Source organism: Myzus persicae, unplaced genomic scaffold, assembly GCF_001856785.1.
Source record: "Myzus persicae strain clone G006 unplaced genomic scaffold, MPER_G0061.0, whole genome shotgun sequence".
Lineage (NCBI taxonomy): Eukaryota > Metazoa > Arthropoda > Insecta > Hemiptera > Aphididae > Myzus > Myzus persicae.
This window is the reverse complement of record NW_019102619.1, coordinates 683,626-701,920: the sequence shown is the minus strand read 5'-3', so window position 1 is coordinate 701,920 and position 18,295 is coordinate 683,626. Positions and strand designations below refer to the sequence as shown.

The 18,295-nt window shown below is 33.0% G+C and overlaps 1 protein-coding gene across 1 annotated transcript in view; it reads left to right on the top strand.

Moving 5' to 3' along the window:
• Positions 1 to 12,961: 12,961 nt before the first annotated feature.
• LOC111032674 (RNA-binding protein 24-like) overlaps positions 12,962 to 18,295 on the top strand; it is a 37,973-nt gene continuing 32,639 nt past the window's right edge. Inside the window, exons 1-2 of the mRNA XM_022313090.1 lie at positions 12,962 to 13,863; positions 18,005 to 18,131. Of these exons, the coding sequence (XP_022168782.1) occupies positions 13,582 to 13,863; positions 18,005 to 18,131 (409 nt within the window). The 5' untranslated portion in view covers positions 12,962 to 13,581. The remainder of the gene's footprint in view (positions 13,864 to 18,004; positions 18,132 to 18,295) is intronic.

Sequence of the window (18,295 nt, the reverse complement as noted above, 5' to 3'; positions counted from 1 at the left end):
CGAATGAAAAACGTCGTTTGTGTGGTGTGTCGTGTGAAGAACAATATATTACAATAAAACACTACAGCGAGCAACGCGTAATTTAAGTGATTAATCTAAACAACAATAACTGATAAATACGTATATATAAACCTGTGCAATAAGATCGTATGTATATGAAGTAATTGAATATTTAAAAGCACCACATAATAATATACACTTGAGCTGGAAAAAAAATCAAATAATTTATTTACTTTGTGTGTGTGAGTAGTGTTAAATGTGAATATATGTATATTCTATAATATGTAATATATTTTGCGAAAACGTTGGCTGTGTGATTTGTGTACGGCTGGAGCTCGTGTATACCGCGTGTATGGTTGGGAATTTAATGGACACGAAACGTAAATACACTGACATTTGTGGAATTGAATTTATTTCGCGGGAAAAACGAAAAAATAAACTGAACCATATAGCATATTGTAAACATTGATTTTTACGACATCGTCAGTATACCGATATATGCGCAGTCTATATACATTCTATTCCACGTCATTTACCTTTTCGAAATATTCATTCCAAACCGAAGTATACTTAGGGACCTACCTATATAGTGCCTACGGAGCCGTGGGACACGGGATTACAATGCGATAATATTTGGTGAAAATGCCAGTCGCTTTTTTATGAATATTATATACATAATCGGCAGTGCGTTCTATTTGCATCCGAAATTATAATCAGTTGGTAAGTTGCTTCCGTATATAAAAAAGGTTCAGAAAAAAGGTCATATATGTAATTCGGCTTCCAGGCCAATGCACATGTGATCTCTTTTTTTTTAAACCTAGTTGCGTCCCTAACCATCGATATAATAATTTATCAAACAGAATAATATTAATCATAATTTATATTTTCTATTACCTCTATAATTTCACAAATAGCAAATAAAAATAAATATAATATCTAACTATACCTAGTAAAATTGTCATCGAAAATTTGTTTGGAAACTAATTATGTCAATTTTTAGTAGGTATATACATAATAGTCACATATACATTTAGTTGCTTAATATACAGGTTAAAGTACTCATATTTTCTAGCAACTAACCATAATAATCATAATAATGCCAATTAAACTGTCATAAAAATATGTTAAATAATTGGTGGTTGAAATTAAAAAAAAAAATTACATCTTTAACTTAAGATTATCGAAGATTGGCGGGAGTTGCTTTTTGAATTCACTGTCTGTTTAATTTATCTTTTTTTAAGGACGCAAGTAGTATGCAGCCTTAATCTAAACGACATGCCGTGCTAAATGCTAATTCGTCACGTATCATGGGGGAAACACTAAACTGGAATCCTATACCAATACATATTATATTTAAACTTCAAACTCTCTCAAAAATACACATGGATTTAAGTTAAACTTAATTTTTTCAATAACAGAAAAAACACATACAATTAATCTTGAATTCAATTATTAAAAATTAGATATTTAAGTTAAAAATGATATGCATTTTAACAACTACTTAATTTACTCATTTTTAATTTTTAACGTTTATAAAAACAATTTATTACTTGTATCTATGCATTTTATTGATATTTATTTTGCTAGAAGAACAACTTACAAGCAACATTGCATGAAATGTTCATGTATTTTTACTCATAAATAAAAATTTTAACATAGGTAAATCGAAAATGACTATAAATAGCACAAAAGAGCCAAAGTATTTTGAACAATTATATTAAATCTAAGAAGTACTAATTTAAATATATTTAGTATGAAAAATATTTAATTTAAATACTTCTAATTTATACTTATCCGTATACTGTTAAATGTATTTTGTTGAACACCGATTCAGAGTAAATATTCCTATTTTTCTGTAATTTTTTATCACTTCTTCTCATCCCAAGTGCAAACTGGATCAAATTTAATACGATATAATGAGCAAATAAATGCTAAAGTTAAAATTGTAAAAATATTATAGCTCATTATAATATTATTATTAACGCATATCATTGTGTGTAAATAATATTATCAATATGTCGTATTCATGTGTTTATGCAGCTCCATTATATTGATGTTATAAATAATCCTAGGCCCGGTGTAATATTGGCAATATTGCTTACCAAACATTGTATTTAATTATTTTAATTGAATACCGACGACAAGGTTATAACTGTAAATTATTAGCCTATGGTGGTTATAGGTTACATAATTACGTTTTAAAATATTTATAATTCATATAAAAAAAGCTCAGATTTTTTAAATATTGTGTTTTTTAAGCTTGCCGGTTGTAATAAATATTTGAGCAAAATTTTTCTCACCAAATGTTTCTTCCAATATTGCAGTTGGGTGGTCATGAATGCGTCTTTCTTATTGAGTGTACTTTTAAAGTCAAAGGACATACGACAGTACATATTATTATACAAAATATATTACAATTTTGCTCATTATTATTCTATGACAAACATATAATATACATTATATGCATACAATATTATGTAATATAATAATAATTGTTAACATTCCAAAAAATAGTACATTTTTTATCATCATCACCACCACCGGATGCATTCGTCACAGTACATGAGCCATATTATTATAATATTATTTGTCCCTTTTTCGTGTAAGTACCTACATACACACCCATATCATTTTTCAAGCATGGGCAAGTTAATGATAATTTTTAACTGAGTTAAGTTAAGTCGATAGAAAACATTTTAAAAAGCTTAAAGTTAATAGTTATCCTAATTTTTTTTTTTAAACTTAGTTAAGTTAAAAGTTATTTGAAAACTATTATAATTAACTTATTATTTTTTTTTTAAGATATAAGCAGCTAGTAGTATGGTTTAAAATAGTAAAAAGTATATGTTTATGCAGTATATATCATCAATAATAATTGTATTATATTTATTTTTTAATTATTTATAAATTAACGAAATTGAATTTGATTAAAAGTAACTCGTTATTTATGAAGTTTATATCAATATAAATCAGTTAAGTTAAAAATAAAGTTACTGAAAATTAATAAATTTTAAACATTTAAAATTAACTTTACTTTTAACTTAACTTTAACTTTTTAACTCGTTTATGCCCAGGCTTGTTATTTTTACAATAATATATTATATAAATATATTTATATTTGACTGCCTATGTACATTTAACAAATCATGACGTATAAATTATTTTCTGGTTTGATACCATAGTGAGTCCGCTGGAGTGAATATTGTACAATAAACTATATTATTTTGATCAAAATATGTTTAACACGCGTCGATTCAATTGAAATACTAAACATAAAAACATACATACAAATATTATTAGTAGGTAGATGAACGATGATGATAGAGATACCCTCAAACTCAGAACACGGAGTATCTTCTTAACAATCTATTATACTCGTTACTCGTATATTAAATTTTTACATACAGGACAAAATGTAATATTTGTATGCTTAAAACTATTTTTTAATTTGATGTTTTACGTCTTGCAGTGAGTTATGTACTTAAAACTAGACTTATTTGAAAGATTTTTTTTACAAACATATTTTCAGTAAGTATATTAATATTTCATTATTTTATTGTAAACTATAAATACTTACTACATATCTTGCCAACTTGTGGAAGATAAGTTTTCTATTGGTTTGACTTCAATTATTCAATTATTCTTAATTGTTCATAAAATGAATACTCGGAAACAATAAATAATTATTTTTTATCATATACCTAGATGACAAGGTTTAGTGGACTTAGTTCTGCCCCAAAAAATGTTGTACTTATATTAATGAATCAATCCTCAAATGTTAAATAGTATTTTACAAACCCTGTCGAGATTTAATTAAATTATCCATATGACCCGCAGTCACTTAACAAAAAATGCCCTTAAGAATATGTTAAATATTTTTTTGTAACAGTATTCTCAATAAGACTGTTTGTGACACAATAAACACTAATTAGTTTTATCCTATGCTTATGTCGTCTCTTCTTCGTGGAGGAATCGCAGTTAAAATAGTTTAATGCTGCACTTTATAATGTATAATGTCGCATATGGTAAATGATTACAATATGTATTCCACAGTTCCACACTATAATTATTACTCGCACATATTATAGTAGTACCTACATTACAATATTACATATTATACCTACCGTAAGTGGCATACTGTTTGTGTTATAATATTTACTTTAATTGCGTCGAGGACTCTCTTATCTGAGTATACCGTTCTTAATTAAGATAGAATAAAAAAAATGTATATTTATTAGTGACAATGTGTACTTAAATACAATTTATGATTGTCTTCCCCTTTTGTACCAAAATGTGCACAGGATAAAGCATATATAATATGAGTAGTATGTATGCACACACCACACTTTCGGTGGATACCTACGCAACGTGAATGGTACGTATATATATATTGTGTGGTATATGTGGTGTATGTATGCTTACCACAGAAGGATTATATTTAAAATATATATGTTTTGTCATTACATAAGTTCAATCGTTAAAAAATTATGATATTGACATGATATCACATTTTTATCGTTTTAGCCGCTTCATATTAATTCTAGAAAGTTGATTAAGTCGCGCCGTATAGTCGTAGTTTGTAAAATGCGGTTTTATTAAATGTCGGCTTATTGTGGTTAAATTCTGAAATCCAATTTCATTTCTCAGTAAAATAATCGCACGTAATTTACTCGTATTACGCCTTTGAAGACCAAACCTACAACAAGACTTTAATGCAGCAAATCATAATTTATTATTATTATTAATCATTATATTAAATTATAATAAGTATAGGTACATGAACCTATATCCGCAACCACACACATAGTATACAAGTTGAAATCTGAAATCGCAAATAGTACCTATTGAGTGTTGACAGAAATATAGAATAATATTATTACCGAGTAACATAACATTTTCAACTATGTAAGTATACATATATTATTCTGACGACGACGACGACTTAAATATTGTTAATCATGTTAAGGTTAGCTATCCCCGCTTCACTAGATTTATATAATTTATTTTGTTTGATAGTAAGATGAATGTATGAAACAGCTATAGTGATAAGTTTCCTACAAATGTTTAGATTCGAGATAATTTACTCAAATAGGCACCAATATGTACATAATACATATTATATATTACAAAAAAAACTGTACAAAAATACCCGACTGAATGATAATGATGTCAAGTATATAATAGGTTATGTTGTTGTGTTATTATGTACGTCAATCATCCAACGGCTAACCTATTTAATATCTGAAATATCATTCGATCCTGAAATACTTCATACGTCTACATATATTATTTAAGTACCCATGCCTACCTATAATTTTCCCTTTTTTTTTTGAAACACACGCATAATATACATTATGCGTATTTCGATCTAATCTATTCATACATATAGACAGCAAAACAAACAATGAGTGTCATAGGGGGATTCAAAATGTATACAAAACAAGTTTTTCGGTTTTTCAAACATTGCTGTTTCATCGGGTCAATCAACCCCACACAATACATATGATTTAGAACCAGTTTTCTGAATATTATTATTTATGATTTATATATTTAAACATAACATAACATAACATTCAATTTTGTCATAAAATCTAATGGCCAGAAATATTCATTAGTTGTAACCGTTTTAGACCCTTGAAATTGTGACAACTATAACGTTCTTTCTTCAAAGTAGATCGAACATCAGATATATTATACTATACTATGGTACTTAACTGTAACCGTTAATCCAATATTATTATTGTTTAGGATGTGGTATGCTAGTAGACCAAATTATAAAACCATTTTAATCAATTTTAGAAATAAATAAAACATACATAATGTGTACTTATTTATACATGATTTTAATTTTAATATAAAAAATAATACGTCAATTACACTTCAAATTGTAAATAAATTATGTATATTTCAATTCAATCGATTTTAGTTAAAAACTTCGTACAGACATTTAAACGTGCTGTATGAATTTTTTGATATACATTAGCAATAATAATGATTACAAAATAATATAGTAAGTACGTTGTTATTTTTATTTTTCAAATACTGTACCTACCTATTCGAAATGACCTCAATCGCCTATGCGTTATATAGTAATAAAATAATTTCAACTAGGTACATGAACGCTAATGTATATCGTCTAAACTAACTTGGTCGGTGCACGCAATATGTGACCTTTTTGTGCCCACTGTAGATCACAAGCTATTGTCTACCATTCAAATTACACGTGTTATGATGATGTATCGTCATATAGACATCAGACCATTCAAAATGTTTTACGTGAGGTATTTTATCAATCATAAAAAATATTAAAATCCGTTTGAATTGAAACAAAATATTTTGTTCCGATAATGGTTGATATTATTTTTTTACATTGCGCTATGCAATATATTTTTTTTTCTTTTTTTTCTATGCGACTTTGTCGGATAATATTATAATATTCATTAATTTATTATTATTTTTTATTTAAAAAAGTACATACATACGCGTGTGTGTGTGTGTGTGTGTGTGTATTTTTATATACGTATATATTGTAATATGCTGCACGTTTACAAATCGTAATAATTACAGTGTAATTATAGGTTAAAGCTGTTTTCAACCAGCTGTAGTGTGTGTATTATCGTCATTTCAAAGGACTGGAAAAAATCCAATGCCAAATCCCATAGGTTATCTATTTGTTTGTGATATATTAGTGTACCTACAACAAATGTATCACATGTTCAAATCATTTCAAAAATATTTTTTATGGGAATAGTGTACAAATGACGAACAAAAAAACAGTTAATAACAATCCGTGATCCGTGTCTATATCGATTTGTAGGGAGATAATAATTACATACATAATGTTATCAAAATTCATATACTCGTACATTAATTTTTTATAGTATCGAAATACGATTGTTATAGCTTCATTTCACTGACCAAATATAATGAATGGGTCAATATTATGTTGCACTATTGAGTCATTTCGAAGATAATAAAAAAAAAAATAAACACTCATTTATATTTTCTCAGCATACAAAGAAGCAGTGTAGAGGGTAATTATTTTAAAGGTTAATACTAATTGTCTTAATAAGTCAAACGTTTTGGGAAATATATTTTGTAGTAAACTAGTCAAAACAAAATAACAAAAAAATTTTAAATTTTTTAAATTTTCAAGTTTTTACTTTTTTGAATGATAATTAAAATTTTGATTTCATATATTCTGAAGCAAAATTTTTTTTTAAAACTTATGTAATAAATGAGTAGTTAGTTGTTAATTAGTTATATTTTAGTAATTACCTATTTCAATTTTATAAACTGTGATTAGAGGATCAGAAATACCCATAAAAATATTAGTTCACTGCTCACTCATATTCATAATTAAAATATGTACTGTATATCTAATTAATATTATTCATGTAAAATTTAATATTTTTACATGAATAATGAACTGATACACGCAATTCTCAGAAAAATATTCTGTTTCAAAAAATATGAAATAAAAAATGTATGCTGTTATTTAAAAATATAAAAATAATGTATTATAATGATTAATGAATTAGACACATCTAAAAAAAGTATTTCTCGAATGTTATAAATTTTAAAGAGTTTTTACCTTTGGAAGAACCACCGTGTACATATATTATTATATGTTTATATGTTACTTTGAAAATACAAATTTTTCGGTTTCTACTTTTTCTTTCGTCAGTATTCTGCAGCATATTTATGTGATTAAAATAACGTTTCATTTTTAATTTGTGTATGGCAATAAGAGACTATATAAATAATGCAATCCATTTATTTATATCAAGAGAAATGTCGACGGGTTTTGTAAACATTTGTGTTTAAGTAGTTGCAAAGAAAATATTGGGGTGGTCAAATCAAGAAAACCGAGTAGCGCTTTTAGGAAACATTTTCTGCGAAATGACCGTAATTTATTTATCTTAGAATGTGTACACAAGCGGGTGTTGCTCGATCTCTTCGCAATTTTAAATGTTTACCCATAGAACGTATTTTATAATAAATACGAGAGGAGGGCTGCTCAATCGTTTCGCTCGGTCACGCATATACTTTTATTACTATAATACGTCTATCACAACTGCATGCGGTAATACTGCAATTTATTCATCACTTTGGTAATTTGTTTTTATAAACATATTCAAAGCGTACAATACTGCAATATTAACGTACTATTCATCTTTCATCCAATCTGTATATTATTGTATTAAGAAGTATGATATACACTGTGAACAATAATCTAACTATTTTTATGTTTTCTACTTATTTAACTAGAATTTTTAATGAGTTTTCTGTATACATTTAGTTATTATTTTTTTTTAAATACATGTGCATTTAATATTTGAGTAATCATCAAAACTAGTTAAATACATTTAAAAAAAAATTTTATTTGATTTTGTGATTGATTTTGCATTATTTGATTAATTCAACCTATAGAAAACAGCGCAAGACGTTAACGCAGTAAATAATTACATCATGTATGTATATTGTAAATTTGTTTAAGTATAAAGCATTAAGTAGGTACACAGCTGATTGAAATAATTAGCCACCTATAGTACTATTACCTATATATCACTATAAAATTACCTTTCTTGCATATTGACTGAAATTAATTAATCAAAACTCGTTTGATATGGCAAGAGTTCTCGAGAGTTCTTAAAGCTTTGAATCGTCCTATTTTATAGCTATTAAATAGTTCCAAAAGTAAACACAGGCAATTTAAACTGAAGGGTGGCCACCGGTCCACGCGAAATCTGGAATACAGATTTTTGGTTTCAAAAGCATTTCGTGTACAGATAACGCAATAGACAATATTGTATATATTTAACTTAATTATATATAAAGTTGTTTAGGTATTTCATATAAGTAATGTACTACATCTGTAAATTGTGAAGACCATTGTGCATTGGTGTATATACGATTTGTGTTTTTTAATACCACGCATAAAAGTGTTATAGTTGCCAAATGTTTAAATACTGAACTTGGACTGAATTAAATATATGAAATAAACCGCATACACCAATAAAATGTAAATATTTTTGAAATGTGTCATGACTTTTTTAATACTTATGAATAACGTACATTGAAGCAAATTTTTTTTTAGCTTATTTAGTAAAATAATTCTTACAAAAACTGCTCTATAAATTATAAAGAAATTTGTAGGTACCAATTTTGAACTTAATATACTACTTTAATTGAACAATGCAACCATATCTTAGTGTATAGATACAGCGTGTTTCACTAAGTACACCCATCCCCTTTTTTCTTCTACAATGCAGTTATTCAAAATATGATTTTGGAATTTTTAAATATATAGGCCCTATGTTATAGGGCATAGGTGCCTACTTAAAGATCATATAGTTGAAATTTTGAACTACTTAAGAAATGTCCTTAAGAAGCGAACTTCTGTTTTTAATATAAGTATTTTCCTTATTATTTATAATATGAATTATTTTTCAGATAATCTTTTTGAAAATTTTCAACGAGTCAGAATCAAAATAAGAACGAGTAGTTTTTGAGTTTTTTAACTTCGTGTACTAAGGTTGATAGTTCCTTGATAATGGATTTGGAAGGATATGTGGGCTGTGGTGATTTTAAAATTTTAAAATTAATATTAATCTATCAACATTCACAATTTCTAAGAATGGTCCATATATAGTAAATATTGGACCCAATATTACATCAATTTTATATTTTTGTTTAATTATTTTTAAAGATTAGTATAGTTGTTAGTATAAACGTTTTAATAACTGAGAAAATACTTGTCAAATTTGCAATTTGATAAGTATATAAATAACAGTAAAAAACATAACAAGAAAACAAAAGGGAGGCTTATGTGAAAACGATTGCACTTTAATGGGGTGATGTTTCTGCAAAAATGTGTTAAAAGTTTATGTTTGGAGTATAAAGTCGGTATGCGAGTTCTATTCAGGGTTTGGACACAAAGTCAAATGAGACCTGAAACGCAGTCAAAAACCGTTCATTTTAATCATCACAAATACCGCGGGCTGAATTTAAGAACATTTTATGTAAGCAAGCACCAAGCAAATGCACAAGATGTACCTACATTTTTTACTCACAACTCACCAAAAGTAAATTTATTATAAATATAATTCAAATCAAAAAACAAAAAAAAATAGTATTTTTATATTGCATAATATTTAAAAAAAGTACTTTTATTTTTAGTACTTCCTATTATATAAGGATTTACCAGTATATCATATTATTATTATTTATTCACAATCGTATTAGTTATTAACTTTAAGTAAAAATTATAATCCAAAGCGATGATTAAATTTATCGACATGAAATTTTTTAAAGTTTAGTCATAAACAAAATTGTATATTGACCCAAACCTAAAGGCTAAGATAAATCTTAAAATAATATTTTACTATAATGATGTATTAAGTAGTGATCTATCAGGTTATTTATTTTAGTCTTTCGTTCCATAAGTATGAGTAAAAAATTGTCTGCGTAGTCAAAAAGCTTGACGTACCTTAGTAGTTGCTATTACAGCAGTTTAAAAATATTAAAGATAAATAAGCATGATTTATTTTTATAAGCATTTCTAGTTATAATTTGCCACAGAAAACTTTAAAATTGTATAATGTGCATGAAAACCTATGCCCTAAAATATTTTACTGCATGTACCTAACTTTATATATTGGTTGGTTGGAAACGTTTGACATTTTGTTTGATATGTACTTACGTTTTGTTATAAGTAATCAACAGTGAGCAGCTAGTACTTATTTTCATGTGTTATGGTATGATAATTTTATGAAAAAAAGTACAATTTTGTAAACATTATATGTAATTATTACTAATTATGGTACTCAAACAATTATATAATTGCAAAGAAAAAACAAAACTGTTAAATCATTTAAAGAACTTACAAAACATTAAACACAAACGTAAACAAATGTGTTTTAAACAACTTGTTTAGAATATTGCATTTAAGACATCACAACCCTGTTGAAATGTATTAATCAAATTTATGTTGACAAACGTTCAGGAAACCCAATTGTTTCGTTGGCTCGCATACAAGCGAGCGTGATGAAATAATAATAATTGTCACCGTTGCCGGTCGGTGAGCTATTGTACATATTATAGAAACGTAATAACAATAATAACAACAACAACAACAACAACTACAACAATAACAGTAATAATTGGAACCGTCGAGTTGAGTCGTATAGGATGGGGGCATGGTGTGATGGAATGAGGTGGATGCGTAGTCGGAAAATCCGCGGAAAACGTTTTGTTGACGTTTATACAGAATTACAAAAACGGCGGCTGTTACATATGCGACGCGACATTATTACTGTGTTGTTTACTTTAATATAAAATAGGTATTTAACACGTGAATACTTATTAATAGTAGAAATATTAATAAAAAATTATAATTTTAATATTAAGTACCTTACCTGAGAAAATATCATAAATTATTATTTGTTATTTTTGTTTCATAATACCGCAATGTAGGTATTATCACCATATTATTCTTATTATTTTAATAAAGTGTATTGCTAGGTACGGAACGTAATCTATAACTAATTTATTAATCAACTTTAAATTCTCAAAAATAAAATATTATAAGGATATTCTTAAATAGCATAAGGTCCATGAGGTACAGGAAAATTCATAACGATATGGGAAACGACCCCTCCTACATAATAGAATCAAGAGACTCGGATAGCTATAATGTTCATTAATAGAAACCTGGAGCTTCCAAAGGAGGCCTGTACCATAACCTAGGAATTAAAGCGAGAAATAGAGGACCTCGACTGCCATGTGACGTAGGTACTTGGATTATTAATATTATTATTTCATTGTTAATACGAATATTGGTACTGTTCAAATCTTAGTTTACCTTACTTTAACTACTATTTTTATTGCAATAGTGTCCCTGGTACATTGTATCAAAAGTCCATAAGCCGATATTGTAATATCAGCAGCGATTCGAATATCGAATCATTCAATCGCGTACATCGGTAGGTAGGAGCATCAAATCACGATCATATATTTTTGTCATATTATTTTTACTTTATATTATATTATAAGACCGTCAAGATTGTACTGTACATTTACAACGATCTGCGACAACTATTGAAATGAGTAATAATAATATTGGCAATTATTACAGCTGACACGTTTTAAATTAAAAACAAATAAATGCGTGTTTCGTCGAGATCTGATGAAACCGATCAGCGGCGACGTCCGTCGCGAGTCGTATAATATTATCGGCGGTCAGTTAAATAGCAGAGCCGCAGCCGGCTACAACGTGGCGCGCGGGGTGCGCGCACGCGTGCAAATCATATTACAATAATAATTTATATAATATATATGCGTCGTATTATTATGTAGTATGCGTGTGCGTGCGTTTACCACCCGCTCGCGCGATGACCGCGACCACGGTCGAAAGGGGTTACACGCGCAACATTAATCTAAGCCTTTGCGCGCGCGGAAACGGCCGCCAAGCGTAGTTGGGGTCTCGGGTTTTACGGGATGATGTCTGTCGGCGGCGGTATGCGGCGCGCTTTGTCGTCGTCGTCGTCGTCGAGGGTTGCGCGCGCGCGCGCGCTTAAAACGCACAACGTCGTCGGGTGGGCACGCGCGCGCGGCCGCTCTCCCGGTCGGGTTAACGGCGACGGTTGGCGGTTGGGCGGACGGGCAGGGTGGGGTGGACTCCCGTTTTCGCCCGGCCGCCACCGCCGCCGCCGCCGCCGCCGCCGTCGAGCGGGGGCCGCAAGCAGCCGGAGCAGAGCGTTCCCAGTGGCGGCGGCCGCCGTACAATAACAATATAAGTGTATAGTGTACGTGTACGGCACGGCGGCCGTGTCGGTAGTGGGGTGTCGGGCGAGGGGCGGTGGTCGGCTCAGCGGGAGGGAAGTGGTGGCGGCGGCCAGGAGGAGCCCCGACGCCGCCGGAACAGCTGCACACGCCGAGGGGAACCGAACGAGGCCTCGTACGCGTACTAAATTTAGACGGCCCCGCCGGAGTAGTTGGACGTGTAACGACGACTACGGCGACGACGACGACGACGACGACGACGACAACGACGGCGACGGCGACAGCGCGCGCAGTCAGTGACGTTACGGGGATCCCTTCTAGTGCACACACGGTCCGCGGTCCGCTCATTCGCTCCGTCTCGTCCAAATATAATAATAATAATAAAACAACGCACCGCGCGCGCCGCTGCACGGTCGGTCACTCAAGCTTTATATTATTATTATTTTCGTCACTCACTCGAGCACACGCGCGCCACCGCACCACACGTTGTCACGCGAACATGTCGTCCGGGTGCTAGTCATCATCGCTGTCTGCTCGTTTGTTTGTTTGTTTGTTTGATTTGTTTTTTTTTTTTTTGAAAAATAAAATTTATCTGTTTTAATTTTTATTTCAAAAGTTTTATCACGTTACGTGAATTTGTTTTTCGTCCCCGATCATTTTTTGCTCGTTTCGTTCGTCCCAATAATTTTTATTAATACGTACTGACGAGCGTCTTATATCATATTACATTACTTCTTCCTCGTGTCACATAATAATTACTGTTATTACGTCCGATAACTATTGTCTTTGATCATCATGTTGATGTCTGGTGCAATGACCAATCCGGACACCAGCCTGTTGGGTACGGCCGAGGGTCTGGTCGGTAGCCTGGCCAGTCTCACCGCGGTGCCTGGCACCGGCGGCGGCGGTGGTGGTGGCCAGCAAAAGGACACCACGTGGACCAAGCTGTTCGTCGGCGGACTGCCGTACCACACCACCGACAAGTCGCTAAGGGATCACTTTGCTGTGTACGGCGACATCGAAGAGGCAGTCGTCATCACGGACAGACAGTCCGGCAAGAGCAGGGGCTACGGATTTGTGAGTATACGACTGCACGACGACTTTGTTTTTATTACGCAATATAATATAGCAATTGAGCATTGTAACGTCATTTAATTTTTTTCGATTCCTCATTTTCGGTGGGCTACTCGATTTTTGAGTGTACACGAAAACCCTAGCAATAATACTAAACTACAGCATTCTAAATGAGTAAAAATATTCATCTCAAGTGCCGCTGAGCTAGCATTGGTATAGGTTTGATTTTTGGCTTTAAAGCGAGACATACAGTAGCTATGGTCCACGTCTACCCGGGAAAGTCCTCCTTCCTCCTATAACATTACAGCGGGTGTGCGCCCCAATCCATTTCAATTTATTTTTTGTTTTTGTAGTCAAAAGCCCAAATTAATCCTTTGGCTATACCTAATAGACTGATGCGCAATAATATAGACAATAATATAATAATGTATACGTAACACGCGTTGTTTTTGTATATTATGTATACATAATAATATAATAGTGTTAAATATTGTAATTTTTCGTGCTCGGCAGCTATAGACTATAGTGCGTCAGCGCGTGTGTCTGTGTTTGTGTTTGTCCGACAGATGTTTAGGGTGTGTGTGTGTGTGTAGGCACTGTATATATAATATTTATGTGTGCGTGTAGTATATGGCATGCGTGCCTTGTGTTTGTGTGTGTGTGTGTGTGTGTGTGTGTGTGTGTGTGTAACGTATGTGTGTAGGTATATAATATATTATAGCTTGTGTGTGTGTGTGTGTGTATGTGTGTGTTTTGTGTGTGTGTGTGAATGTTATCAAAGAAGTCACTGGCAAAAAACGGCGATGGTTTTCGAGCGATAGACGATGAAAAAGAAACGAAACTCCAAACGCGCCGTATACTCATTGTCACTGTCCCACTTTTAATAATTAACTCGCTTATTGTTTGGCTTGTGTTAACCGAACGATTTAGTGAGTCCCCGCGACGACTTGTATTTCTAGAATCACAAAAATCGATGCACAAATCGGTCTCGATGATAAAATTAATAAGGACGGCGAGAACAATTTAAAAATCTGCAGCTGTCGCGCCGCCGCCGGTATCCGTCGTAAAAAGACGTTCGCAGACGATAGCGATATAATAATGATATCATCATAATATAATCATTGAGTCGTAAAACATTATTTTGTAACAAACGTATTATGCGATGAACGCGTGTGTGCGTGTGACGTCAGATCCGTGAAAACTTTCGTGCTGCGGATAGTTTGGCCTGTGGTAAACTATTATATATTATAGCACATACCTACCAAGTTTGCTCGGTTATACGCATATTAATAATATATTACCTCGTTGCATAATATCATAATCTCTGTCCAAAGATTTGTGTTTTATAGTGTTATATCGACGTTCGGCGTTCACCCGCCAAGACGAGCGATCGATCTGCAAATCTTTTGCAAACCTTTTGCAAACCTTTTCCGGTTTAATACTTAACCTAATAATTTGTTGCAAACGTTGCAATATTGCATTGTATTATTTGACACCGACGGCCCACTGGTCCACATGACTATTTTCGTGGCTTCCCCGTGTCCTAGCTGACTTCATCTCTTCTCAAAAGTCTGACCACGTCTGTTTCTGATGTCCGTCAGTCGCTGCACACTATATTATATACACTTCATAATTTGTGTGTGTATTTTTTCATTTTTAAGCTATGTATATATTATTTTAATACACTGTTACGACCGTGTCCAGCAAACAGATCGAGGTAGGGTATATGCGAGGCATGTGGGTGCGTATAAAATAGACGGCCATAACACTGCATGGTAGACCAACTAACGCCTCCATGTAATGATCGCATTAGTTTGTCCGCCGTGGTTTTCCGAGATGAACCTTCCTGTATAATAAATTATACTGTAGTAGAGTCATATATAACAAAGGAATATATAGTCGGATAGGACACATCTATACACGTATACAACATAGGTCTATGATTGAAATGGCTGTCAAATGAGAAGTATAATCAATCCAACATATACGAAAAACTTAAATTTAAAGAAAAACCCGATGGATCGGCTGGTCCCCAATAACTTTATTAACATTTTATTTCATCTTTGTTCCTATAACGTGTCATCATTACGCGTACAACTTATCATTTATTTATATTATTATATCACGACACAATGTGAGTTTATTAAGTTCGCGTGTTCGCGTACTTACAACAAGTCTCGTGTTCGTACTTTAGTAGTATAGGCGCCGCACTACAGTCGTAGGTATACGTATATTATACATTTATACGTTTATAAAGCATATAATGTGTACGTACTATATATATGTTTACACACAAGTGTACAATAATAATATACGGCCATAATGCGAGCGAGACGTTTGAAACCACTTGCGCACATTACGAAAAGTTTCACACAAACAAATAATGGCGATAGGGAGAGAGAGAGAAAGAGAGAGAGAAAGAAAATGAAACGCAGAGACGCGGTAAAGGGTGAATATTGTGAACGTTTTCGCTTTTCATTCCGCAACGAAGTGTTGGAACGTACACAACACTCGATAGGAGAGACAAAAGATTTTGTTTGTTCTCATTAAAATCAAATAAAAAATTAAAATAATTAAAAATAAATCCCATTGTTATTCACTTAATTGTTGTATTTATATATAATTCGCATGGTAGACCTAACTATAGTAAGGCTACCTATAAGTTATTGTTAAAATAATATGAATTCGATGAAACTATGTCATTCGATTTAGTTAATGTATTTTTTCCACACTTTTTGTAACCCCGTAGGGTCTTGTCGGAATCTCCGCACTTATACGACTTATTCAAACTACAGTTCGTTATTTTTTCTAATTATTGCGTTTTCTACGTTTTACCTCATTTTTGTCGGTAAGCCGCAAATATTATATCATAATAAATCGAGGCTGAAACAAAAACGAATCCCGCGTCGAGTTTTCGGGTACAGACTTGCGACGAAGGCCGACGATTGGCACACGACACGTTTATATTTAAATAAGTACAGGGTGGTCCTGATGTTCACCACGCGGTTAACCGTGTCGATTAAAGCGCACACCACACGAAGTACATTAATGTACATTTACGTATCTGTATTGTACGCGTACGTATAGTAAATATAATAGTCGCGCGCCCGTGAGCAAATCGCTTTTCCGGCTCGCGACGGCATAATTGCGTCGCCCAGTCCGCTGGGAGACGACCTCGGAACGACATTTATTTCCATTACTTCCTTTCTAGCGCGCCGGTCGCAGTTACTTCCGCTACTCCCGCCCTCCGCCATCCGTCGCCGTCACGTGCTAGAGGTGTCGAAAGGATATTCGCGTCCCGTCCCCGAGGACTCGCTTGATGGCTAAAAAGACGACTCCAGAACCAGTCCAATACAATGTATACCTATAAATAGTTGTTGGCATATTATACGTGCCGCACATACTGCTATATACATGTATATATAATATATTAATAGTGTACGCCGTATGTGCCGGATACACTATATACAGAGCGCTCAATATGAACATACCTACTGACGGTCACCCCTCGCTGCAGCGGCGCGCATCGCGAACTAATGCGATGTGCGAGTTTCGGGTTTTTCGAGACGAATAATGAAAAACAAAAAAATCGGAAACGCGTGACTACATCACATTAACAATCGCGCGCGTCACAACCTCGCCGCAGTCTTGTGTGTATGACGTTACAAAAGTCCCACCCCCTCGTCGTGCACACACAAGTGCTCTTTTATCGTGGTTATACATAATACATGTATGAACATATACTTTTGTCTCGCGCCGGGCACGCTGCACGCAGCACAACCACCCTCGGATTCCGTCGTACTATACATATAGGTGTATTATATACGTACGCACTACGCACACCACATATATATTATTATTATATTCTTGCAGCTCTTGCCTTCGCTCTCGACACGTAATTCAATTTTACCCTTCGAACTTTATCCTCGCCCACCCGCCACTCCGTGTCCAGCTATACGCACAGCCCTCCACCAACGACCCCTGCAGCAGCTCACCCACAGCCTACATGTATATATATTGCACGAGGTGGATAAGTGCAGGCTCCCGGAAAAGCACCCTTTTCCCCGGGAATTCGCCTCGTGCTAGCAAAATAATATAACAACGGTAATAATGATACGACGACGATCTTTGGTTTACTCTGCAGGTGATTATGGGCGACAGACCCGCGGCCGAGAGGGCGTGCAAAGAACCGAACCCAATCATCGACGGGCGGAAGGCCAACGTGAACTTGGCCATACTGGGCGCAAAACCTCGAGGAAATTTACAGCCAGGTAAGGCAGTATTAAATTATTATACTTTTATATAATATCTTTAGTCTGTAAGCACAGTATAAAATATTATATATTTCAACAAAAATAATAATGCGACCGTGGTTAATCGCTATTAGATATAGGTACTGGCCGTTTTAACGTGCAAAAACATTTGAACATTATAA